The following is a 26,700-nucleotide window of genomic DNA, read 5'->3' as shown; positions in this document are numbered from 1 at the left end:
AGGATTCTTAACCACTGTACCACCAACCAGGTCCTCAGGTTAGACATTTTTCTGGAAGGGATGGTATGTAAGTATTGTGTCCTCCGTGCATCACATCAGAGGTGTGTGATGTCATATTTGGTGCTGAGGTGTGATTATTCAGTTAAAGTGGTAGTTACCAGATGTCTGCAGTGTTACAATTCCATTTCCCCATATAGTTAATGAGTAATCTCAGGAATGACAGGCTTCCCAGGTGGCGCTAGTGGTAAAGAACCCGCCTGCCAATGTGGGAGACACAGGGGACATGGGTTTGATACCTGGGTTGGGAAAATCCCCTGGAGGAGGGCATGACAACCCACTCTAGTATCATTGCCTAGAGAATCCCCATGGACAGAGAAGCCTGGCGGGCTACAGTCCATGGGGTCGCAAACATTCAGACACAACGTAAGCAACTTGGCATGCAAGCATGCTCAGGAATGACTGAGACATTGTGGACGTCTCATTTCTTGAAGGTTTTGGCATCCATTATGAACAATGACTGTAAAGTTATCATATTTTGATTGTCCCATACAAAGGTGACTTGGGATAATCAACAGATCTCTGGCAGAATGGAAGAAAGAGTTGGTCACTGGGAACTGAACCACAAATAAACCTCTGTGTGTGTGTGTGTGTGTGTGTGTGTGTGTGTGTGTGTGTGCATGAACATGGGCATGCGCATATTTGAAATGAAAGTGTTGAGGTAGAGAAACTTTGACACACTGTTAGAAAAGGTTGGGATGCCTAACATGGGGAATCCAAGAAAAGTTAACTTTTGTTGAATGTTGAACAGAATATACTCTGCTGTTACTCTTTCTTTGCAATTTCTCTACAGCATGAGACCTAAAGCTTGACAATAACGGGTACATATAAAATCACTGCAGATGGTGACTGCAGCCATGAAATTAAAAGACGCTTACTCCTTGGAAGGAAAGTTATGACCAACCTAGATAGCATATTAAAAAGCAGAGACATTACTTTGCCAACAAAGGTCCGTCTGATCAAGGCTATGGTTTTTCCAGTGGTCATGTATGGACGTGAGAATTGGACTGTGAAGAAAGCTGAGTGCCAAAGAATTGATGCTTTTGAACTGTGGTGTTGGAGAAGATTCTTGAGAGTCCCTTGGACTGCAAGGAGATCCAATCAGTCTATCCTAAAGGAGATCAGTCCTGGGTGTTCATTGGAAGGACTGATGCTGAAGCTGAAACTCCAATACTTTGGCCACCTCATGGGAAGAGTTGACTCACTGGAAAAGACCCTGATGCTGGGAGGGATTGGGGGCAGGAGGAGAAGGGGATGACAGAGGATGAGATGGCTGGATGGCATCACCGACTCAATGGGCATGAGTTTGAGTAAACTCCGGGAGTTTGTGATGGACAGGGAGGCCTGGCATGCTGCGATTCATGGGGTCGCAAAGAGTCGGACACGACTGAGCGACTGAATTGAACTGAATAATACCCGCATAAAATCTTTGTGGGTTTTTTATGGTGAGTTACAGCTTCCTTTCTTTTTTCTTTTTCATTTTTTTCCCCTGTTATAGTTTTGGTTGCAATGTCACTATATTTTGTTAGATAAGATTAAGGTATTATTAATAGGAAATACAATTATAAATTAATAATGTAAGCGAAGCAGAAGTTTGCAAGAGATTTTGCAGGGGGTGAAGTGCTTGATCCCATGTGATCAAGTGAGAGTTAAAAAAGAATATGAGCATACCTCTGTTTTTATCTTGAAGAATTATGCCACAATGCGTCCATATATGTTTTTCTAATGTTTCTTTGAATTATTGGAGTTAATTTTCAATGAAGGCAGAATTCTATATTAATTATGGGACTAGTTATTAATGATATGGATAACAACCAAATTTTGCAATAAAGAGCATATTGTATAGAAGAGCAAAATTAAATAATAGCTATAGTCACTTGTTGTTTAGTTGCTAAGTCATGTCTGACTCTCCTACATTGGCAGGTGGATTCTTTACCACCAAGCCACCAGGGAAGCCCAACAACAATCATGGTGATGATCAAAGATGTCGATGAGCTTTGATGAAAAATCCCGGAAAGCAAAGGTATTCTAATGATAGAACAGTAACTGGAACAGAGAGCATGGAAAGTGAATTGTGCCAGGGATCACATTTTAAATGGCAAGGATGATCTAGCATAGGAAATAAAACCACAAAACAATTGATTCCATGTATTTAAGCAAGAGAAATGTAGAAGTCCAAGAAGAGCCCTTTTTTGCCTCACAAAATTATACTAGCATATGTCTTCTTTCGTTATCTTCAGATTTCTCTAATTTATCAGATGATTCGAACCCAAAGCAGGAAGAACAATGCTCTACTATGATGTCAGTGCTTTAGGAAAAAAGAGCCAGGAATTTGAAAAGTAAGCTTTTTGCAAGCACAAAGATATCATTGTTGCTGCTGCTGGGCTTCTAGAATAACTGTGCGATTGTTAATTATGAAAATAGATAATAGTCGTGGATACAATTTGTCTTCTAATAGGAGTGCTATGCCACTAAAGAACACACAATGGAGATTACAAGAACAATCAACAAAGTGCAGGATATTGGGACGTGTGTGTGTGTCTGCTCAGTCGTGCAGTCATGTCCAACTCTTTGCGACCCCATGGACTGTAGCCTACCAGTCTCCTCTGTCCCTGGGATTTCCCAGGCAAGAGTACTGGAGTGGGTTGCCATTTCCTTCTCCAAGGATATTAGGACAACTTACTTTAAAACCACAATACAGTCAAAATATACTGTTCAGAGCACAGAATTGTCTCATGAGTGAATAATGAAGTAGCCATGATTTATTAGCTTTATTTAAAGCTATCTACAAGTTGAACAACCTTTTAAAGCACTTTTTTTTTTTAAAAAAACACCTCTGCAATTTCCTGGAGCCATGATTTTTTTTCTTTTTTTCCTTTGAGCCACAGTGGTTAATCAGATTTTGGTGTTTCAGTAATTATGTCAATTAATGTATGCTGAGAGTAATTTCATTTGTTGAAACGGATACCAGGTGAATATGTAATTAGTGGAAGGTTGTCTCTTTAAGATTTGGTGTGCAATTTTCCAAGATTAGCCACAGTATGGAGAGTAGAGTTTTAAATTGTAGTAATTTCTGGTTAGGGGCCAAACTAGTATCTACTTGATTTCCTGACAACTCAAGTAAAATGACAGTTTCTTCCCACCTTCTCCTACCAATCAAAGACACATTATAGGGTGAACAATCATCCCAGTTTGCCCAGGATAGTCCCACTTTTAGCACTAAAAGTCCTCCACCTAGAGAAATCCTTTGGTTCAAAGCCAAAAAAGGACAGTCAGTCACCTTAATACACACACCTCACTTGAAAATAAATACTGTACTTATACAGTTTTTAGAAGTCATGGGTTTCCCTGATGACTCAGCACGTAAAGAATCCACCTGCAATGCACAAGACACAGGAGATGCTAGCTTGATCCCTGGGTCGGGAAGATTTCCCGGAGAAGAAATGGCAACCCACTCCTGTATTCTTGCTGAAAAATCCCATGGATAGACGGGACTTGGGGGCTACAGTCCATGGGATTGCAAAAAGTTGGACACGACTGAGTGACTAAACATGCACACAACATATAGAAAAGCAATTTAAAAATAAATTTCCATCCATATTGTCACTAAAATAAAGCAAATATGTGTGTAGTTTTCTTCCTTCTAAACTTTATATAGACAATATATAATTTAACAATTAAAAAAAGCAATTGTAGTCACATGTATGTACAAGTCTATGTCATTGATTAACACATACACATCCTAACAAAGCCATATGTATAATTTTAATGAATCCATAAAATTGTAACATATTTCCATGTTATATTACTCAATTATCTTTTATTGTAGGACATTTATGTTGTTTTTCTGTTTTTTCCCCATTACAAATGATAATGTTATAAATATCTTTGTATATATAATATTCCTCTTTTAAATTTAAGAAATATAACTTTGGGAGAAAACATACATATGGTAGAATTGTATTGACAACATATAAACAGTTTAAATTATAAATATTTTCTTCTGCTAGTTTCTTATCAGCTACCCTGCTATTTAAAAAACTGTCATGAAAATTCTTGATCATATGAGCCCATTCTAGAAACTGGCTAATAGTCTTATTTGGATAGTTGAAACAATGTGTTTATTTGTTTGTTCTGAATGTCAGTAAATTTTCATCACAAATGAAAATGCTGTTTCCTCTTTTTAGGATTTTTTCAAAAGAATAATTGCACTTGAAGGAAAATGAGGTCACTGGGTAATCACAATTTCATAGAGAAACATCTACTGTGTTCCAAAATTGACAGCGGCATCGAGGACACAGAAATATTACCAAGTCATTTTTGAAGACAGATGTTTGGTAGGAGCCAATTTTTATACTAAGCCTGACCAATGAACTCTCCCTTGATGCTTCCCTTTAGGATTTCTGATGTAGAATTATGAAAATCTAAAAACGCAAGTCCTCTTCTGTACTGTAATTAAAAAGCAACAGCCTGAGCCTACAAAATCTAAACTGAAATACAGAACGGAGAAGTCATCAAATCAGTTAACATTTATTGGGTAACTGCCATTGTCTGCCCAGTCCCTATCTGGTAGTTTATCAAGTGATAGAAAAAAGTCAGGAGATGTGTGAATTAGAACATTATAGAATAGTGTGGTAAGTTTTATAACAGTAGTGTGGAAAAAGAGGGTCATGTCTCCTTGTGCACCTTCTTATTTACTTATTTTCTAATATGTATTTGGCTGCACAGTCTCAGCTGTGGCAGGCCAGATCCTCAGTCTTCATTGGGAGTTCCCTGATCAGGGATCAAACCCAGGTGCCCTGCACTGGGAGTGGGGAGTCTTAGCCACTGGACTACGAGAGAAGTCCCAACCTGTGTATTTATAAAGACAAAAACTGTAAACAACCTAAATGTCTGTAGATAAGATATAAATAAATACGTTATGAAATAATCATACACTGGGATACCAGACAACAGTGAAAATGAATGTATAGGAATATATATGGAATTCCCTGGTGGCTCAGATGGTAAAGCATCTGCCTGCAATGTGGGAGACCTGGGTTCGATGCCCAGGTCGGGAAGATCCCCTGGAGAAGGAAATGACAACCCACTCCAGTACTCTTGCCTAGAAAATTCCATGGATGGAGGAACCTGGTGGGCTACAGTCCATGGGGTTGCAAAGAGTCGGACACGACTGAGCGACTTCACTCACTCAGGAACTATTATGTATCAATGCCAATAACTCTCATGTAAAATTTGAAACATGCAAAAGAATATGTTGCTTAGGGATACTTCCAATGAAGCAAATATATACAGAAATGCATGCAATGATAAGCATGGAATTCAGAATAACGATCCTCTGTTAGGAGGGTGGGGCAGGGGGGAGGCAGGCTAAGGAGTGGAGAGAGAGGAAGACCAGTACCAAAGAAGATACATAGGAGGGTTCAAGTATTTTGGAAATGTTTATTTCTCAAGCTTCTGGGAGAGTACATGATTGCTGATTGTATTATTTTGAAAAATATAACAATACATTGAGATATACATAAATCAAAGTGCCACGTAAGCAGAGAAGAGGCTGCTGATTCTGAATCGAAGTAGCAATCTGCATAAGCTTTTTGGATGAGTTGGCACTGATGGATAAATTGGTCTTGATGGATGAGTAGACATTCAGTAAGGCCAGATGGCAGGAGAGGAGATTCTGGGGGTGATGGACGAGCATGGGCAAAAGCATGGAAATGTTCCTTGCAAAAGATGACTTAGGATGCATAGAAATATACATGCTGGAATAAGGGAAGTTAATAAAGGAGGTTAATACTGTAACTGGGACCAGACCGTCAAAGACCTTAAACTGAAATGTAAATAATTTACTAGGCTGAAATGTAAAATAATGTAAAATAATTTACTAAGCTTTGTAAATGTGTGTGTGTGTGTGTGTGTGTGTGTGTGTGTGTTCAATTGCTCAGTTGTGTCCGACTCTTTGAGATCTCATGGACTGTAGCTCATCAGGCTCCTCTGTCCATGGGATTTCCCATATAAGAATACTGGAGTGGGTTGCTATTTCCTTCTCCAGGGGATCTTTCTGACCTGGGGATCGAACCTCAGATTCTTTACCACTGAGCAGGCTTTGTAAATAGGTGCTTGTAAATGGGTCTGGACTATAATTTATTATATTCTTCATGTAATTCCAAAGGATTGATAATTTCTTCAATCAAGATGTTATCTGAATCTGATCCTTTTAGATCTACACTGCTCTTCAAATAAAAATAAACTCATGAACCATCACAAGTCATCTACCGAATCCAATTGAGAAACTGATCTGCAAGTTCATTATAATCAGTAATAAATACAGAGATCTCCCATTGGTAGCATAAAAGAGTCATTTAAATTTTTTCTTATGATTATCCATCAATTTCCCCACCTGACCATGTGTCAATGACTGTTCAAGTAGAAAGGATTGCCCTGAGAAGGAATGGGAAGATTCATTGGTTTTGTGAAAATCTAAAGCTTATTAAATTTCCCAGAACTACCTTTCATGTGACCATCATTTGGTCACCAGCAGGTATCTTTCATTGGCTTCATGTGTCAGAGTCTGAAGATTATGGGTTGATCAACGTGTCAGTCATCAGGGGGCACCCGCAGAGATGATGAAAGTTTATTATATAATATTATGAAAGCACACAACATATAGCAAATTGAACTACATGTTTTCTCCCCCCACTTTTTTTTGTACATTAAAACTGCAGTTTGAAAAACAATTTCCAGCACAGAAAAAAATTAAAACAGCAGGTGATAATTAGGGCAAAGTTACAACAATGTTACTGCTGATGGGCTATCTGTCAGTTAATGCAAGCTATCACTTCTCCCTAGGAATAGTTATTATTAAAAGCGACTTATGAGTGTTAAACAGGGACATTCAATGTGTTAGTCTCCTTATTTGCTCATTTGGAAACGGTGTAAAGTTAGGTCCATTAACCAGCCTAGCTCTACCTTGGTCGCGGGGCAGGCACACACACAAAGTATGCAACTGAAAGTTATTAACGACCAAAACATAAACCTTAGTGCCTTGACTTAAAAATCAATTTTCCTAATAAATTAAACTCAAACATTATATACCAGTATGTACTATCAAGAAGAATGTATTAATAATTGCCATGTTGGCAGAGTGCAAAGTGCAAGACTTAGAAGGATATAAAAATTTAGTAATTTAGAAAATCTGATACCAAAAAATAGCTACTGCTACGTTGGGAGGCTCAGAGTATAGTTCAGTTGTTGAGCTATGATGGTATTCTCTGTCTAGTCAAGGTTGAATGTTCAAGATGTAGTTTGAGTATTAACCATTGATTCAAATAAAAGATTGCACAACTGGAGAGGCTCTCCTGGGTTAAGTAGTTTATTCCTGCACACAGAAGTAAGTTTTTTCCTTTGTGTATTCCAGAAGTACTTGAGTGTCTTCCCTGCTAAACAAGCAACCTCGGTTGGAATTATTTTCTTTAGCTTTACTCTTTATCAAGTACAATCTTGTAACTAAGAATTCACCTCAGCTTTTGCTGATACGACTTACCAGCTAATTCAAGCTTCCCACTTCAAGTTTAAGCTTTATCGTTTGTTCTGCCTAATAAGAAATCTGATAATATGCTATGCTTTATTTTGGTTTACTTGCAGTATTTTCTCGTATAGTCACACTGCATGGCATTGTGTGAATAAACCATAGCTTATTAATCCATTTTACTGTTGATGAGCATTTGGGTAGTGACATGAAAAAGATGAAGTATTACGTAAGTACTCATATGTATGCAAACAATATCCCCACATAGCATTAAAAAATTCTTTTTTTTTTTTTTTGCTGTTGAAGGGTAATATACATAGAGAGATGTGTAATTTGATGAAGTTTTACACACTGCACACACATATGCAACCAGTACCAAGCCCAGGAAACAGAACGTGACCAATTCCCAGAAGCCCTATTTTTGGACCCTCTCAGTCATTAGCTCTCTTAAGGGTAACCACTAGCCTAACATCCAATAGCACAAATGAGTTTTGCTTGTTTTTGTACAAAACAAACTGTTGTAGGTCTCACTTTTTCACTTAGCATCATATTTATGAGATTCATATATATTACTGCATTTAGAAGCAAATTGTTCATTCTTAGTGATATATAGTGTTCTGTTATATATCACCAATTATTTATCTACTTTACTGTCAATGAACATTCTGGTTGTTTTCCACTTTGAGGGTTATGATAAATACTGTTGCTCTGAGCTGTTTAATAGATATCTTTTGGTATATATTTGATATTGGTATATGCCTAGGAAACAAATTTCTGGGCCAAAGCATTTTCATGTGTTTAACTTTAGTAGACAGTCTTTGATCTCTTGAGGAATCATTCTGAGGGAGGCATTTCAGTATAACCATTATGAGAACAACTTTTGGAGTCACTCAGACCAAATTTAGCTTATGAAAGAATCATACCACTTTGTGCTTAAACTTCTTAAGCTTCAGTTTAACTTACCTGTGTAATAGGTATAATAAAATCTTTCTCAAAATATGAGAATTAAATGAGATATTTATTTTAATGCAAGTTAGAATAATGCCTGGCACATAGTAAGTGCTTAGGTTATTATATGGTGGTTATTAATCATTAGCTTTTACAACATAGACAATACGGAGAATCTGAAACAAATATGGGTGATATAATCCACAGTTTTAATTCTCTGATGGAAGAAAATTGAGACTCTGACCCAAAAGGCATTACCAATTCCAGGGAGTATTACACTTGGACCCTGAAAAAAAAATCATTTAAACATTATCCCAAAATGCCTTTGCAAATTACTCTTGCCAGAGGCAAGGTTCTTGGATGCAGTGCATTAACATCCATTTTTTTCCCTTACCAGACTTTACTCTTTAAAGATAAGACTGCCAAGGGCTACTCTGGAAAGTCACTAGTATTATACTTTTTATTATATTTGCCAATTTCACACTTTCCTCAACCCAACCCCCAAAGTTGTTGAAAAGTGACTGTAAGGACATTAGCTCCTACTTTTCTTTGAAACTTACCAGTATTTATGTTCCACATTCTTAAAAATACTAAAAATAAGCCCCGATCCTTGCTTTAAATGACAGAGACCTTGCCCTTTTTTTTTCTTTTCTTTTCTAGGAAAGTGCTTGATAACCTCAGGGTGGATTTCAGCAGCTGCTGTGACAATGCCTGAGAGTTACCACAGAAGTTTCACTGTGTACCGAGGTACTGTTTTAGTTAATGGCTTTAGGGGCAGCAGATTCAGTTATCTTAGGTAATTTTGGAAAGTGGCACCCTGTTCCTGATAAATTGCATCAGACCCCATTTATCAGTTACTAGTTTCAAGAAATTAAGCAGTCTATTTGAAAGTATACCGTTTGATAAGGCCAGAGGTAGACCTGAAAGGGGATTTTCTGAACATTTAATTGACCCTCTTTTGACTTACAAAACTAGTCATTCAACAGTCTTGCCTAAAGTCAGTGGCTTGTTTCCTGCACAAACATCAAACTAGAGTCTAATTCCTGGTTTAGCGGTTGCTCCCGTTTGCTCTTGCTTCTTGGTGGCCACCATCCCCCTATCCTGTCCTGTCCCACTCTCTACCTCAATTTCAAAGAAGTCCATACCTGGGGACTTTGGAACAAGTTGTGCCTTAAGGGAATGACCATTGTCATTTGAATTAAATTGTCTTAAGGGCAAGGTGAGTGAGGTTTTTCTGCTAGAACATTCAGATCCAAGAAGGAAGACCTTGTCTATTTTCTGGACCACTGTATTCTCTGCACCCGTGCCTGGTACGTGACAGACCCTGATCAATGTTAAATGAAGAAATGAATCAGTAAATCTTGTGTACCTCAGGTTGCCATGTCCTTTGTCTTTTCCACCTCTTTCCAGTTGTACTAATAAAATAAGTGCATATTTAGATTCTAAAGAGGAGAAATCATGAACAAAGCGTCCGGTACGGTGCCTGATTCATTGAGGGCAATTAAAGAACGTCGGATCATTTTCCTTTTCTTCCTTCCCAAGTGGAGGGTACTGGGGGTAGGGGGTGATATGCCACGGTGTTTATGTTCCTGGGCATAAAGTGACGTGGGTAACTAACAGGCTGGGGAGAAAAGACTGTCGACGTCTTTCTGATCCGTATCAGAAATTCCAGTGCCCCGAAAAACGTACAGCTATTTTACCTAGAGAGGTTAGTCGCATTTGTTGATTGATTCTGGGCTGCAGTCAACTCTTAATACAAGTTTTTATAACCATCAGTTACTTCGCGGCAGGATGAAGTGCAGTGACAGGAAAAGCAGGGACCCCTCTCCTTCCTCCACAAATGAAGGAACTCCTCTGTGGCAGGGGCTGCGTTTTGCGTGTCTAACGGGTCCTCGGTCAGGGGCGGTCCCCACCCCTCCAGCCCCGCCTCCGCGCCCTCGGAGGCGGCAGTCGAGGGTCAAGTTCGGTCCCTGGAGGCTCGCTCCCCGCTCCGAAGCAGCTCGCGCGTCTCTAGGCTCCTCCCCGCCCGAACCCCGCAGGCTAGCAGGGCTGAGAGGTCATTCGGGTGCTGGGTCACTCGGCCACTCGCTGTGCTACCACGTGGGAGAAAAGTTTCCAACTCTGCGGTGGGGCCTCCCCCGCTGTGCCCCACAGCGGAGCAGAGGTCCGCACTTCGGCACCCGCTCGCTTTCTTATCGCTTGCAGTCGCAACCCTCCAGCTGGGGGACTCCTCCCGCCGCACCCCCCTCCCCTGGGCCCGTAACCCTTCTCTGAAACCCCTCCTTCCCCTGCTGCTCAGGTCGCCCTAGGAAAACACCCTGGGAGCCTGGGAGAAGGCGGCCCGAGCGCCCTCCGCGGGCCTGGGGTAAGGGGTCCAAGGACAAGTGTCCCGAGGAGCACGGGGCGGGGGGCGCGGAGCCGGGCGCGCGGGGTAGACTGAAGACAGCGGCCCGCACGGCGTCCCCAGCGCGACTGGCGGGAACATTCCGCGGCTCCCACACCCTCGCGCGCCAACTCTGGCGGGTCTGAGTAAACCCCAAGCTAACTGCCCCCTCCACGCCCCCAAGCCGCCCTCACGCCCCGCTCCGGGCTCGCCTCCGCCCCCAGTGCGCAGGCCCGGCCGCCCCAGCGCGCATGCCCTGGGCTCGCGAGCGCGGCCAGCCCCCAGCCTTGTGCTTTCTACACACTCTACAACTGGGGAGGGGGCGGGGGCGGAGGGAGCCCGGCCGGCCACGTGATCCAGCCGGCCGGGGCCGCGGGGGCGGGAGCGCGCGCCGAGCGAGGCGCGGGGAGGGCGGTGCGCGTGCGCGCGGCGCGCGCGCGCGGGCGCCGGGCTGGGCTGAGGCGGGCGGCGGCGGCGGCGGCGGCGCGGCAGTGGGCCGGCCGCGGAGGGGGAGGAGCGGGAGCTGAGCGAGGCGGGCGGGCGGGCGGAGGATGGGGCCGTGCCCGGGCTCCCGCTGCAGCCGCCCGGGGACACGCCGTGCACCCTCCGGCTCGGGGCTCTCGCGGCGGCATCTGTGGCAGCGTTAGCGGCGGCGGCGAGAGCGGCGTTCCCGGCGCTTCCTGGCCGTGCTTCTCCCTTCAGGCTGGGCGAAGAGAGGAGGCAGCGGCGGCGGCGGCACACCGGCGTCTCTCCCGCTGGAGATTTCTTTCTGCTTTCCTCGTCGACTGACTGACTGGCCCCCCTCCCTTTTTTTGAGGAAGGGTGACCTCTTCTTTGGGACTGGAAAAAATATTTTTTTGAGGTGGGGGGAGGTGGGTGGCAGCATCAGGGACTGCTTCTTCTCTTCTTTCATCTCCCTTTCCTTCCCCCTCCGAGCCCGAAAAGCAAACCCCACAACTGCTCCAGCATCCTCCTTCCCTTCCTCCACCGCTTCCAGTTGCGCCCTCTCCCCTCCTAATTATTTCATTATTATGCTCCCCTCTCTGGGGGGTCTCGTCCCTGTCGGGTCGCTCGGAAGCCTTGGCCTCCCCTGGATGCATTTCTTAAAAATTTTGGAGCCAGGGAGTGAGTTTTCTCTGAGGCGTGTGTGAGAGGCGGCGGGGGTGTTTTCCTGCGCGAGGGGCGGGTGAAGTTCATTGCCCCCACTTTTCCCGCGACCTTTTTCGGACCGGATTTGGAGTCGCGGGGGGCGGGCAGGCGTTTTCGGGGGGCGGGGGGCGCGGCGGAGAATGGCCGCGGGGAGGGCTCCCCGGAGCCTCCCAGTCTCTTGATCAAAGCATTCCGCTATTCTGATTTATTGCCTGCTTGGTGAGTTATTTTTTTTTTTTTTCCCCTCTAAAGGAGACCTGTGTGTTCAGCCATTACTTTGCTCGGCGCTGCTCACGGGAATCTCCGACCCTCGGTGCTGTGGGCAGCCCCGCACTTGGGCTCCTCGCCTCTCGCCCTCGCTCCCGTCCCTCCTCCCTCTCTCCGCCCCTTCCCCCTTTTCTTTCTCCTCTCTTTCTTCCCCTCTCTCCCTTCTTTCGGCCGCCGTCTCCCCCGCGCCCTCCTCGGGGCGGAGGGAAGCCGAGAAGGGGGAGGGAGAGGTTGGTGTCAATTTTTTTGTGCGGCCGCGGCCGGAGCCTGTGGCGGGCAGGCGGCGAGCGGGGAGACCCCGGCGCGGCAGAGCCATGGATGGCCCGACGCGGGGCCATGGACTCCGCAAAAAGCGGCGGTCGCGGTCACAGCGAGACCGGGAGAGGCGCTCCCGGGGCGGGCTGGGGGCCGGCGCGGCCGGCGGCGGCGGGGCCGGCCGGACCCGGGCGCCCTCGCTCGCCTCGTCGTCGGGCTCCGACAAGGAAGACAATGGGAAGCCCCCGTCCTCCGCCCCGTCCCGGCCCAGACCCCCGCGGAGGAAGCGGAGAGAGTCCACCTCGGCCGAAGAGGACATCATTGATGGATTTGCCATGACCAGCTTTGTCACTTTTGAAGCGCTGGAGGTAAGGGGGACCCCCCTCCCCCCCGGTTTCCCTTTATAGCCACGACCCCCTCCCTCCTCGGCTGTGCTGGGCTCTGCTGCCTCCCCCCGCCGCGCTCCGGTCGGTCTGGCTGTCTGTCTGTCTAGGCTGAGGTCTTATTGTTGGGGGGTGGGGGGAGCTGGGGGCGCGGGTAGACAGGCAGCAGGAGGGAATCGCCAAGCCGTGCCTGGTCTCCTGGTCTCCTCGTTCTCGCTCGCCTTCCCCCTGCGCCCCCTCCCCGCACCCCCTCCACAGCAGATGGGCAGAAAGAAAGGGGTTCAGGCATCACAACAATGCGCCCCCCTCCACGGAGAGCTCTGCCCCTACTCCTTCCTCCTCTCCCTCCCCAATCATGGCTTCTTGGCTGGTGGAAGTCTCTTTGCTGGGTTTGGGGCGCCTGTGGACGGTTCTCCGTGTGCTTTCTCCAGAGCCATATGTCCCTGTGTGTGTGTCTGTGTAGTAGAGACCTTTCCTGGGTGTCCTCGGGACCGGAGACTGACGGGGTTTTGTGGTTCTTTGCCCCCTTCCTCTACCCCTCTTTTTTTCTTTTCATTTCTTTTTTCTTTTCTTTTTTTGGTGAAGCTGGGGAAGGGGGCGTTTTCTCCTGGTTGGGAGAAAGGAGGGAGGAGGGGAGGGAGGAGAGAAAAGGATGGAATATCTTTCAGTATTCCGTTCGGGGCTCTATTCCGGAAAGGGTTAACTGTAATATTCTCTATACACATAACATGCACATGTGTGTGTATATGAACAATTCGGTTAAAAGACAGAAAAAGGTACACCAGGGAGGACGGGTGTGAGGAAAGAATAAAATCCTAGCTGGTATCTGAAGGGCTTGTCACCCAATTGTCCCTCTCCTTTTCCTTTTTTTGTGTTTTCTTTTCTTTTTCTTTCTGATTGGCTTTGTGTGTGTGTATATATCTATGTGTGTCTTTCTTTATTCCTTGGGCACCTGCACCGTTGATTTCCAAATGCACATTATCCTGCCAGCTAAAGGGCTCCTTGGGGGTGTTGGGGGGGGGGCAAGTAGAGGGAGATTGTCTGGGGGTCAGAGGGAAACTCTCTTCACCTGGACGGATCTGGTTTGGTGCTGGCATGGGTCACTGGCCTGTATAAATGTAACCCCCTTTTCTCCTCCCCCACCTTCCTCTCCCCACCCCCAACACACCACAGACACACACACAGGCGCTTGGAGATTCTGCAGAGTTGGTCCGGCTTTCCTAAGCACAAAACCAAGATAGGAGTTGGTTTCTAGGCTTTCCTGCACCTGATGTGATGGTGTGAGGTTCCTGAAAGAAACTTTTCCCTTTCCCTTTGGTTTTTGCTGTTATTATGGTATTGTTTGCAGTGCTCAAATGCAAGCTTTGTTGATGACAGCTTAAATCTCACATGCAGTAACTGTGCAGGTTTAGATTGCTGTGTGTGTGTGTTTGGGTGTCAAGTTTAAATATTTTTAAAAAGGAAGCCTTCCTGTTAGGGTTATTCTTTTCTCTTTGAACTGCTTTTTGGTTGGGCTCCTGGTGGTTACCGTGGTGGATGGTGGCCAGTGGTTGGGGAGGAATGGAGAGTGGTGGTGTTGGTGGCCATAGATTTTGATGTTGGTGACTGAATCAGTTATTCTCTGGTTCTAGAACTGGTACTTTATTGGCTAAAATGGATCTTACATAGTTCTTTTGAGTGTTGAGGCTCACCACTTATTAGGATAATTCTAACTGTGGCTTCAACTTTGCCAATGTGGGAGGGTACTGTACAGTGTGACCTCTTTCTCTCTGTCTCTCTCTTGCTTTAAAATAGAAATTGAAATGGTAATATGTATTCTAGTATGTGAATTAGAAAATGCTGCCTAAAATTTGGTTGTTATCAGTGGTTGGTTTAGGACAGTGTTTGTAAGAGCTGCTTACAAGTGGTTTTGCTTCCAGCATGGTTTTCCTGGGCCCTTTATGGCCCCTCACAGTAAGCAAGCAAGAGGGGCCTGCAGATTTCCACAAACCTGTTTGAAGGTCAAGTAGAGATAAATATAACACATGCAGTTATTTTTGGTGGTTTTACTTTTAATAAATACTTGACGGGCTTGTGTATCTGTCCATTTGGCTTTTGAGAGAAAATGTGCCCATTCTAGTTTCTTTTGGGTGTAAAAAACTTTTAATTTTTAAAGAAGACCAAGTTTGACTTGTACCATTAATACCATTCCTTTTCTTGCTGTGAATCTTTTTCTGCTATTTTTCTAGATTCAAAACTCAGGTTACTTTGGTTAGCTGAATATTATAATACCGTCATATCTGAATATCATTTGCGTATCTCTGGTTATAAAGGTCTAACTTTTAAAAAAGTTTCTTTAAACTTTATAGAAAAATGTAAACATATACAAAAATACAGTATAATAAACCCCAAGGTGCACAACCACCTAGGTTCAACAGTTGTCTTTCTGAGTGGTAATGACTCAGAGGAAAGAAAAAACAGAACCCACCCAAACCCATAGTATTATCACACCTAGGTGAATTAACAACAGTTCCCTAATATCAAATACCTTCACATGCATTTACGTTTAGGAGTCCCAATTTTTGTAGGAAAGCTGCAGATACACTCTTCAGGTTAAAAAAGAAAAGTGGGGAATAAAAATGATCATGTATGTCTGGTTCTGTGGGACAACATAGATCTCTTTGCAGCTTATCTCATTTGTGTCCATGCTTCATAGTCAGGCATATGTGTGTGGTGATCATTAAAATCTCTGGTGTCCTGTTGTCCTCAGTTTGGAAGATTTACTGAATTATCACTAAGAAATGTGAGGGTTTGTTAGGAAACAGGCAACTTAAACTATGAACTTGGACAGGAATGTATAATACAAGAGTGCTTGTAAATGTTAAGAATTATATATGATAAGAATTATCCTAAATGCATACTATGTTTTTGTGTTTAGAAATGAAATCAGTTGTCACCACGAATCATCAGAGTTGCTGCTAGTATGATGTTGTGATAAGAAACCAGAAATATTGGCTTGCACAGCTAGGCTTTTAACCTTAGGCTTGATTCAGAGCAGTAGCTAGCAAACTGTGGAGTGTATACTTTTGGTGTTAATGGACGCATCGTTTGACTCCATGGTTTGGTTTTTGTCTTGAGTGGCTGATTTTGACTTCCCTTTAAAAAAAAGAGATAGTGAAATGTCCTAATAAAATTGTTCCAGGCTAATGGTTTTATTCATAATACTGGAGGAAAAATAAGAAACTTGTCTAATGAGAACCATAATTTTTATGTGGATTTATTTTTCACTCTTTTTGGATTCTTATTTAAAATGATGAAAGCTTTGGACAGAGTTTGAGAAGTCCCACACTTTATACAGTGAAACTGGCAGAGGTAGTTTCGTATTCTGCAGGGACACTTGTCTTGAATAATTGTGCCCTGAAGTTCAAGTATGTGATTGTGAAGAGTCTTGTGATAGAAGATAAGAGGGTAAGTGAGGAGGCTAAAGTTGAACATGGTGTTCTTTTCATTATGCATTTGAGCAGCAGTATTATCATTTGGTATGGTACTATTTACTTGAATATTCTTTGAATGAAAGTGACTATCCCCAGATATCAAGCCTCATTAAAAAGCAGTTTTCAGCAAACAAAGTATAAATGGGAATGTTGGGATCTAGTACTGCCAGTGTACTCTGATGTACCAGATAATATTGCCTTTCTGTTATTTGCATTTTCTTTTTCTGTGTAATCTTGATTAGGAAGCCATGTGAGCACTATGACTGAAAACCTGCAAATCCATTTTTTCCCCCTTCACTTGGCTGTTGTGCCCTGGTTTCTTAGGGCAACCTCCTTATATACAACTGACCAAGGGAAGCAGAGATGAAATGGGAGGGATTAGCAGACAGGAGGCCAGTTGGAGCTTTGCAGGCTTGTGAAAAATGAAGGAAGACTCATTTCTGGTGGATGGAGAATCAAACCAAGACTTTCATGGGATCTTCATTTTCTTTGTGTTTCAGGGCTTACCCACACATTGGTAGTGTAAGTAGGCTGTACAGAATTTGATGTACTTATAGCATATCAGGCTCTGATAATTTACTGTGGTCAAATCTCACTTATCCAGTTTAAAAAATATTAATCATGTTTCTTGTATCAGTCAGCAAATATTTATGGAGTGTGTGATATGTGCAAGGTACTAGAAGGAGGGGAAGTCTATATATATATAATAATATATTATATTTATATAGTATCCTTGAAGGAGTGTGCAGTTCAGTTGGTAAATTAAGTCTAGCATTTACAGTTTTGAAACAGGCACTCAAATGCCTCATTCCAAGTAAGTGCAGTAAGCTTTCAGAGAAGGAATAGTGAGATAGGCTGAAGTGTTTGAGAAGGCTTCCTGGAGAATATATGGGTCCTCATATGTTAAAGTATATACAGAGAGAGAGTATGTATATGTATATATACATATACAGAGAGAGAGTAGGGATTGGGGAGGGGATTCTGAGAAGAGGGGATGGTGAACAAGGCATAGCAACAAGATGAGTGACTAGGGTTTGAGGGGCAAGAAGGGGCTGTAGAAATGAGAACAAAATGGTATAAGTAAAGAGTGCTTGTGTAAAGACCCACCTTCCAGGCCAGGCTGTCCTAACTAGTTGAGTGACATTGGGAAGCTACTCTCTAAAGGAATCCTTTTCTTTTTCTACAAGTTGAGAGGTTTAGGGTAGTTTTAAAGCAAAGATACCCAAGTTAGAAGGAAACATAGTTCTCGAGGTGTGCATAGGTTGTGGTCCAGACCAAGAAATGAGATTCTTCGCTCAGTTAATTTTGGAACTTGATGGGCCAGGCAGAATTAAATGGGTAACTTGTTCTGCAAGGATTAGAAATCTTTTGTAATGTGTATGTAAATTTTGAATGTTAGAGAAAGAGATGTGATGTGTCTTATTTCCTAATATTTGACCACAGGGAACTTTCATTCTTGTCATTGTAGTTCCTAATCCATAATCCAGTATGGGAATTGCTGGAAAAGATCTCAAAGGTCCCTTCCAGATCTTGGAACTTGATAATCTCTGAGTATGTTGGCTGATGATAGATAACTTGAAAAACCAGGCACAAAAGTTTGCTGCTTGAGTGGGAGTGGCAAGGGGAGTGTGAGATGTAAATAATGATTAGTCCATCTCTCCTTCCTTTTTCTGCCCTGTGTCAGCTCTTTAATTGATTGTTAGCAACCCCACCATGAAGTGAATATTGGTGAGAGGTTTTCTTTCAGTGTGATAGTAGCCCAATTCTAATGCTACCAAGCTACCTTCCAGCCAGAGGGAATTTTTATCCTATCTTGGTTCCTTCTGGTTTCTTCTGTTGCTGCTTTTTAGCAAGTTGGGAAAGAAGGCTGGATGAGAAAGGAGGTTGACACTGATGTTAAAATAAAGGTTTTAAATTATCTGCCTTTCGCTTGCTTATGTATGAAGTGTTCGCTCAAGAAAGGTCAGAACCCTTCGTCTGCTGTGGAGCTGTGTTTTTGTTTCGTTTTTCGCTTTCTATCTTGGAAAGTTTGGGATGGTACTATGGAGTAAATGGGTCAGTTCCAGCATTTCACTTTGGGCAGTTTGCATAGCTTTAGGATCTGAGGCGTTCCTAAGTGGTGAGAAAGTTTATAGAAGGAAAAAGGACTGTGAATAATGTGCTTGGTTATGACGTCAAGTATTTTACTATACTTAACTGAATTTTGATATTTCACTGTACAAGGCAGAGCATCCCTTCAGGAGTATTTATGTGAGATGAGGTAGAATATTGTGATATAGTGATTCCATGCACCTCGTGTTAGCTGTTGAGATGAATTGTTTTATGTCTTTTTTGGAAGTGGACAGGGTATAAATGAATCAGTAAATTTAAAAACCGAATCACAGAGTTAGTGATTAGCCTTTGATCCTTTCTGAGAGTGTTTTCCTCTCTCTTCCATTTAAAAGGGTTAAAAAAAGAACATTCAGTATGATTCTAGGAGATTCAGGGAACGTTGAGGTGATAAAAAGATTCTAAGACTCTATACAACATTTTTATTTGCTGTCAAAAATAAATGACAATTATGTAGTTTGAGAGAATGTTAGGATTAGAAATAAAGTTCCCAAGCTTAAAAAAAAAATAGTTGAGAGCAGCTACTAAAGAATAATTTAGGTTCCTCCTGCTAAATTTGAAAGCCTTTGAACATAAGGTCTGTTGCATTTTTTGATATGGAATGAGCGAGTGTGTGTGTTTGTGTGTGTGTGTGTGTGTAGAGGGTGGATAGTGGGTTAGTGTTTTTACAGTTTATTTTACCCCTATGCTGTAATACACTAGTATACTAAATGTAGTCTAACTTTGTAAAAGTGCCTCATGCTATTTTTTCTCTCAAGAAACAACACTTTTTTCAGGGTCAGGATTAAAGCCAATATTTTGTTGATATAGGAAAAAGGTAATGGGATAGCAGCTATTCATTTGAGAAAGCTGTGGGGAAAAAGATTTAAAAACTCTCAAATAATTGAAGTTTGGAAAAGCAGAATGGGAATTAATCAAAACTAATTTAGGGACATTTAGCTGGGTCAGAACAAGTTTTTCTTACATAATGTGTAGCTGTTCCATGAATAGATGAATGCAGATTTTTCTTTCCTGGTAGTGGGGCGTAGAGTTAAAGGCTGTTGAGACCCTGAATTTGTGTTCCTTCTTCCAGATTTGAACTGTGTTCTTCCTTCATTTCTTCTAAGAAGCCTTCAGGGTAGGGGGTGTGCAGTCAGCACCTTTCTTTCTAAGGTCACAGAAAATAGGTTCCTCTTGATGCTGTTAGTAACCGAGGAGGCGAGGGGTGACTTTCACTTCATCTGGGTTCCTTTGCTTGCTTAGGAAGAGACTACTATGGCTCAGGGGATAAAGAATCTGCTTGTGATGTGGTGACACAGGAGACGCAGGTTTGATTCCTGGGTTGGGAAGACTCCCTGGAGGAGGAAAATGGCAACCCACTCCAGTATTCTTGCCTGAAAAATTCCATGGACAGAGAATTGGTGAGCTGTAGTCCATGGGGTTGGTGGGCTATCGGTGGGCTGTAGTCCCTGGGGTTGGTGGGCTATCGGTGGGCTGTAGTCCCTGGGGTTGGTGGGCTATCGGTGGGCTGTAGTCCCTGGGGTTGGTGGGCTATCGGTGGGCTGTAGTCCCTGGGGTTGGTGGGCTATCGGTGGGCTGTAGTCCCTGGGGTTGGTGGGCTATCGGTGGGCTGTAGTCCCTGGGGTTGGTGGGCTATCGGTGGGCTGTAGTCCCTGGGGTTGGTGGGCTATCGGTGGGCTGTAGTCCATGGGGTTGGTGGGCTATCGGTGGGCTGTAGTCCCTGGGGTTGGTGGGCTATCGGTGGGCTGTAGTCCCTGGGGTTGGTGGGCTATCGGTGGGCTGTAGTCCCTGGGGTTGGTGGGCTATCGGTGGGCTGTAGTCCATGGGGTTGGTGGGCTATCGGTGGGCTGTAGTCCATGGGGTTGGTGGGCTATCGGTGGGCTGTAGTCCATGGGGTTGGTGGGCTATCGGTGGGCTGTAGTCCATGGGGTTGGTGGGCTATCGGTGGGCTGTAGTCCATGGGGTTGGTGGGCTATCGGTGGGCTGTAGTCCATGGGGTTGCAAAGAGTCGGACACGACTGAGCAGCTAAGCACAGGTAAGCACAGGCTTCTGTGTGTCAGTCCTTTTCAGTCTCTGTTCCGTATTTTGCAAGGGGAATTGCAGCCTGGAATCGTTTGTAAGGCTGCTGTCTTTATAGGTTTTTATTTCACATACTAGTGCCTGTGTCAGTCCCATCTTAGGATCCAGTAGGTTCCCCACCACCCACTGCCTGCCTGCCTCCTTCCCACCGTCCCTTGCAACTTCCCTCCTTTCTTTCCTCTTCTCTTCCTTTACTGAGGCAGAATCATCAAAATTATGAATGCAAGTTAATAAAAGGCAATGGATTTATGAAGTTCTGAGTGAAATGTAGACACTTTAAATTCCAAACCTTCATTATTTGAACATTGACTGTCTGTTTGAGGGACTCTGAGGTTAGTACTGTGAGGGTAAATTTCTCAGTTTTCAGTTTTCTGAACTGTTATCAGCTCATCATTCTAATTTCTCATTCATTTCTGAACTCTGGTTAGAGTGTGCCTGAATAAATACCACAAATGACCAAGTATATGCAAATATTTTGTCATTTTGATTTGCCACCATACCTTGTAGTGCCATATCTCTGGATCCAGGAAAACCCAGGTGCAGTAAAATGGAGTCACAAGAGGAGAAGGAAAAAGCCCACAGTTTGTAAGTAAAGGAAAAATGGCTAATGCAGGTTGGGATTCACTTTTGGCAGAAAGCCTTCAAATTGCAGACAGATACTGTGTGATTGTTATTAACTGAAGCATTTTGAAATGACCTGGATTACATACGGAAACACAGCCTGTGAAAACAGATTGTGGCTCTTGGTTATATGGATGAAATCTGATACTTTCACACTGAATCTGAGACAGGGTTTATGTCAATGCCAGGGTCAAGTGGTGATGGTTCCTGAGGGATGTCAGGGTATTGTTTTCCTTGTCTCCACACCTACCCTTCTCTGTAGCACAGCCCACCAAGTTCATTCTGGATTTCTGCAGAGTTTCTCATGGCAGTGATATTTTCAAGCTTGTAAAGAGGATTTAAGAGAGTCTGGTATTGCAGTGATTTCTTCATAGTTATACTGAAGTAGACTTGTTGTTTGCTAGGTTCTCTGTTCAGCTATGCTTTCTAGCTAAATGTTACTGGTGATTTAGTGAATAGTTTCTCATAGTTAGAAACTAAGAGAAGGAAAAAAAAAAAAACCCTCAGGAAATAAAGATGTAGATAGAACAATAGTTGAACATTAGGTTATCACTTATTTTCCAGTCACATACTAGAAATTGCAGTGTTCCACCCACTCTCCCTATACATGTTCAGTGGGCAAAAATAACGAAGGTCCTGAATCGTGCTATTCTAAGAAATGATTTTATATACTTCAAGTGACATTATACTTTCACTGGGGCAAAAGGGGAAGCAAGCATTTAGTATCTTGCATTGCTATGTGTTGCAAGTTTGCTCCTGCCACGTTTGTTAGGCTGATCAGTTTATTTGGGGGAAATTACAGTTTTGAGACTAATGCTCAGAGCTACAATCCTCAGGGAGGTTTTGTCCTAAAGTTAGGACCTCAACTTTTTCAGAGCAGCCTTTTGATCCATTTCACTTCAGCTGTTGTTGACTGATGTGCTTTCTAAGCCAGAGCAGCATTAGAGGCACAGATGTTGTCTTTAGAAATGCTGTAGTTCTACCTCTCATTTTGCAAATGAAAACACAGCCCAGAGGGGTTAATTGTCCTGCTTAAGATCACACTGGGAGTTAGAGGCTCTCACTGGTATCCAGTGAAGCTAGAGGACTGTCTGCTTTTCTTTAGAAAAATGAAAGTCTGAAAAAAAAAAAAAAACAAATACCACAAATGATGGTGATCACCCATGGTTGTAAAGATTCCGTTTTTCTAAGAAATGTTCTGATTATTGCTCAGTATCAGGAAACTTTTAAAAGCATTCTGCTTTCCCGCAGTGAGTGGTTGGCCTTTCTCTGCAGGTCCATTATTAGTCCTTTTTTAACACCATTCCCTCCCCTCCATAATGAGGATGTAAAAGAAAAAAATATTAGGGTGATGATATCAGAGTTTCTCATCCTTGAATATCCAACGGAAAGATAAAATAATTATTTGGATGTAAGATGATCTTAATGTTGGCCCACTTAAAATTTTAATGTAATTTTTTGAGGGTAGAATATTTTCTTCAGCCTTGTGATTCACAGACTCAGAGCCACTTACCAAGGTTGGTAGCAGAACATTTTTGAGACAAGTAAACTTTGAAGTATGGCTGAATTGAAGACTCAATCAAACTTTTCTTCTGAAGAAGAAAGACTCAAAATATTAAATCCACATGACGTGTTGGCTAAGGCATCTTGCCTGTTTATTGCTGAACCAGAAAATTTATAACAACTGTTTGTCATGTGTATATATTTATAGTCATTCATATAATGAAAAGAAGTTTTCATGAGATTGTAATAACATATCAAGATGGATGTAATTAAAACAGAAGCAGATTGACACCCTGAATTAAATGCAAACCATAAACCAGGATACCTGAGCATTGGTGCCTTACGTATTTGCTGCAGGGGGCAGTCAGCCAAATATGCAAATAAAAAGACATTGATGAATTTCCCTGGGTGTGTGTGTTGTGGTTGCAGAGAACTCAACTATTTTATTAATCTTTTATCAAGTATTGTTTAGATTGCAGCAGCAATGGAATGTATTAATTTGGCAGACCAAATAGCTTAGGACCAGAAAGTAGGAAGTAGTAAGGGGAAGACATGATTGATATACTGTCCTATAAATAACACATGCGACTGACAAAGGGGCTGAGTAATCTTTAGATCTGTGCTTGATGTCACTAATGGAGTTGTTACACCAGGATGTTTGAGTTGAACTTCAATCAGAGAGGCTGCCTCCCATTTAAAAGGCAGGTCTATGTCTAGTTACACCCTGGACGGATGTGTTGACAAAATTGGTGTAGGTTGAATTTTTTTAGGTTGGGTGAATGCGCCAGGGCGTCTTACTGTGAAAAATATGATTAAACAAGAAAATTGAGTATGATTCTCCTCTCTGCAGAGAAGTGTGGATTTTGGTAGAGTGAGTCTCTTTAGATGGGCATTGCTTTTCCTGAGACACTTTTCTGCATGTGCTCCATGTACTCCTAGAAGAAAGTGACTGTGAGATTTGCATTTTCTGTACAGGTTTCATACCTCACTTGGTCAGGGCTTCCAGGAGTAATTGGTGGTGATTTGAATAAGCCTGCATCATTCAGATTTCAGAGGTTGGTTTTCAAGTGCATGCTAAGGAGAGCTTGCGGCTATGAATACGGAGTATGATTTCCATATCTGTTCCATTGGGGAGTCCAGGCATGTCATAACCACTTCAGAGTCATGATTGTATGGAGACACCCTAGCTATAATTTTTCTATATGACAGTTCAGTTTTAAAATTGTAAAGATGCCAAGTGCAGGGCCGTATTGTTATTGGGGAAGTCGGTGACATCTGTTACATCTTGTTAACCAGGGGAGGAAAATGCTTTAATCAAAACATCTAATTATGCCCTCTCAACTGATGAAAGATCTTTTGCTAAATTTTTGGAATTGGCCTTAATGGAAGAAGCCGGCCTCTAGAGGAACTGTGAAGTAAACTTATTATTTTTATTTGAAAAATACATATTGATAACCATGGTGACATAAGGGTATTTTAATTTTATCAAATTGCTCTTGTGCTGTGTGTTGAAAATAGACATTTTCAAAGTCGTCTAAGCCAGCATGAAGTTCTTGCTTTTGTCCTCCCTCTCACCCTCATAGCATATGAGGCCCCAGAAGGAGTTTGTACTTCCAGATAGGAACCTGGGAAGCTAAGAGTTGGTTGAGAGCCACCTGGGGAGGGAGCAAATGATAATTACAGGTGAGAGGCTGGGGGATAATTCAGCCTGTGTGCTGGGAGGTGCGATTTCACACCTGGGTGTTAAAACCTGCCGTGTTAGACAGTTGTTTTAAAATTAGTTTTATTAGTCTAATACAGAAATGGCCCAGATTGTTCCAGGTCACCTTCAGTTGAAGGAATATAACTGTTTCAAAGTATCGAATATATAATATGATTGCAGAAGTATTTGCTGTGTTTAGAAGTAGTTTCAAGTCATATCTGAAAGATTCCAACACTGTGTTTAACTCATCATATCCATAACAGTTCTAGCTCCCTTGATCACTTTATAAAAAATTGTTAAATATTTTGACAGTCACTCAGTCTTTCAACCTGTCTAGTAAAGCCAACCTTTATTTGTATTTCAACCCAGAATTAATTTTATCTGCAACAATTCTGTTTCCAGAATCAGAGATAATAACAACATACTACATAATAATAGCAGTAGTAATAATAATAGTAAACTTACTAAGAATCTTAATGCTGACCTCAGAGCAATGCTTTACTTCTTAGGTTTCAGAGTATTTCATCTTTTTGAAATGATTTTCCCATGGCTTGATGGGGACAGCCTTAGGGTGTTTCTGAAGTTTTGACCTGACACGGTTTACTCTGTGTTTTATTTGGGTTCTGGTGGGAAGTTCAAGTGCTGTTGATTTTTTCTTGGTCTGTTCTACGCTCTGTCATGGCTCTCTGTGTATAACTTGGGGTATGACTGGCACTTTGGAAAAGAGAGAGCCAGAGTTACCTTCCTGAATTTCTAATGCATTATTTTATTTCCCTCTATTTCCTAACTTTAGTTTCTGTATTCCCCCTACATGTATCCTTCCTGGGGTATTTGATGCGCTTAGAATTGTTGCTTCCTTTACTCAATAATCCATGCACAGTAGGTAGGTAGCGCTTATTTAGAGCTGACCTATTTCCACAAAAATTCCATGAAAAGAAATTTCAGAAAAGGGGGCTAGTGTTTACTTAGTATTTATTCTGTGCCAGATACTGTGCTTGGAATTTTGCGTTCTTTGCCTCATTAGAGCTACACTGTGGAAAAAGTGAACGATATCCCCGTTTTAGAGGGGAAAGACACTGAAGCTCAGAGAGGTTAAGTCAGCTTGCTCAAGGTCAGTACAGAAGAGGCAGGAAATGCAGTTGTTTCTGCCTGACCTGAAAGCTCAAGCTCCTCATCCCTTCCATTCTTCCTTTAATGCAGATTCATTTTGTGAGGGAATCCCAAATGGGACTCTGGCAGGCCACATATAGTTGTTCCTTGTCGCTGCTAAAAATTGTCTTGGTTACAAAGGATTTTCTAGGTTTAATAATAAGATTTAGGGAAGGGATAGTACCTCACCATCTTTTTGGAAGTTCTTTATTTTCTTTTTAAAAGCTGGAACTTGCATAGGAACCTGCCACTCATATAGTGCATCTGTAGCATATTTGTTGTTGGTTTGCTTCTTTTTCCTTCTTTTTCTTTCCTTTGGTCCCTCTCACTGTTTTTCCCTGTATTGAAATCTGACCTTTTTCCCGATCACATAGCTCAGGTAGAGTTTAAACCTTTGTCGAAGGCAAGGGCTCAGGCTTATAATATTGAGGGTAGCTGTGTGCCAGTCCCTGTACTAAATCCTTTCACGTACTTATCTTGCTGATTTCTCACAACAGCCCCCAGGAACAGAAGTGTAAAGTTGGAGAAGGGACTGGCACCCTGTCAATAGGTCACTGTGGGTATAAGCTTATTTTCTACTCTAAATTTCTAGATAGTTTGTCTGATTTTAAAACTGTTCCAGCAAGTAGCACTTCTCTTGGCAATATATTCCACAATAAAACAGACCTTGTTGGTAGGTTTTTGTTTTTTTAACTAATAGGTACTCTATTCTTTCTGGTAAAGGAACGTACTAAATAGTTGCTTGCTTTTCTTGATACTTATATCTCATTTATTTCCTCTGTCATTGTTTTCCTTTCATTATTCTAAGCACATTTGCAAATTGTTCACCCCTTTTCTCCTCTCCACCCTGTCAGGTTTGTTTATGCTACGAAGAGTATGCTAATAAGTGTGACTGTTAGATTTGCTTCTTATGGAAATCCCAGCTGTGATTACAGTGCTATACCTTCTAGAGAAGTCCCCTCTTCATTTCCCCTGGGCCAAATTGGGCCTCCACACAACTCCTCTTCTAGTACTTGGGTATTCAGGCCTGCCTGCTGACCATCCCTTAGGGAGTGGTATAACACACACACACACACACACACATGCACGCGTACAT

The 26,700-nt window shown here is 42.6% G+C and overlaps 1 protein-coding gene across 5 annotated transcripts in view; it reads left to right on the top strand.

Moving 5' to 3' along the window:
- Positions 1 to 11,381: 11,381 nt before the first annotated feature.
- The window catches only part of AUTS2 (activator of transcription and developmental regulator AUTS2), a 1,192,920-nt gene continuing 1,177,601 nt past the window's right edge, over positions 11,382 to 26,700 (top strand). For 3 of the 5 annotated variants that reach the window (XM_043914907.1, XM_043914908.1, XM_043914906.1), the window contains exon 1: positions 11,382 to 12,952. In XM_043914907.1, the coding sequence (XP_043770842.1) occupies positions 12,644 to 12,952 (309 nt within the window). In that variant the 5' untranslated portion in view covers positions 11,382 to 12,643. The remainder of the gene's footprint in view (positions 12,953 to 26,700) is intronic. The other 2 variants (XM_043914910.1, XM_043914909.1) reach the window with 1 other exon arrangement.

Source organism: Cervus elaphus, chromosome 10 (genome assembly GCF_910594005.1).
Source record: "Cervus elaphus chromosome 10, mCerEla1.1, whole genome shotgun sequence".
In the NCBI taxonomy this organism is placed as follows: Eukaryota; Metazoa; Chordata; class Mammalia; order Artiodactyla; family Cervidae; genus Cervus; species Cervus elaphus.
This window is presented reverse-complemented; position numbering and strand designations above follow the sequence as displayed.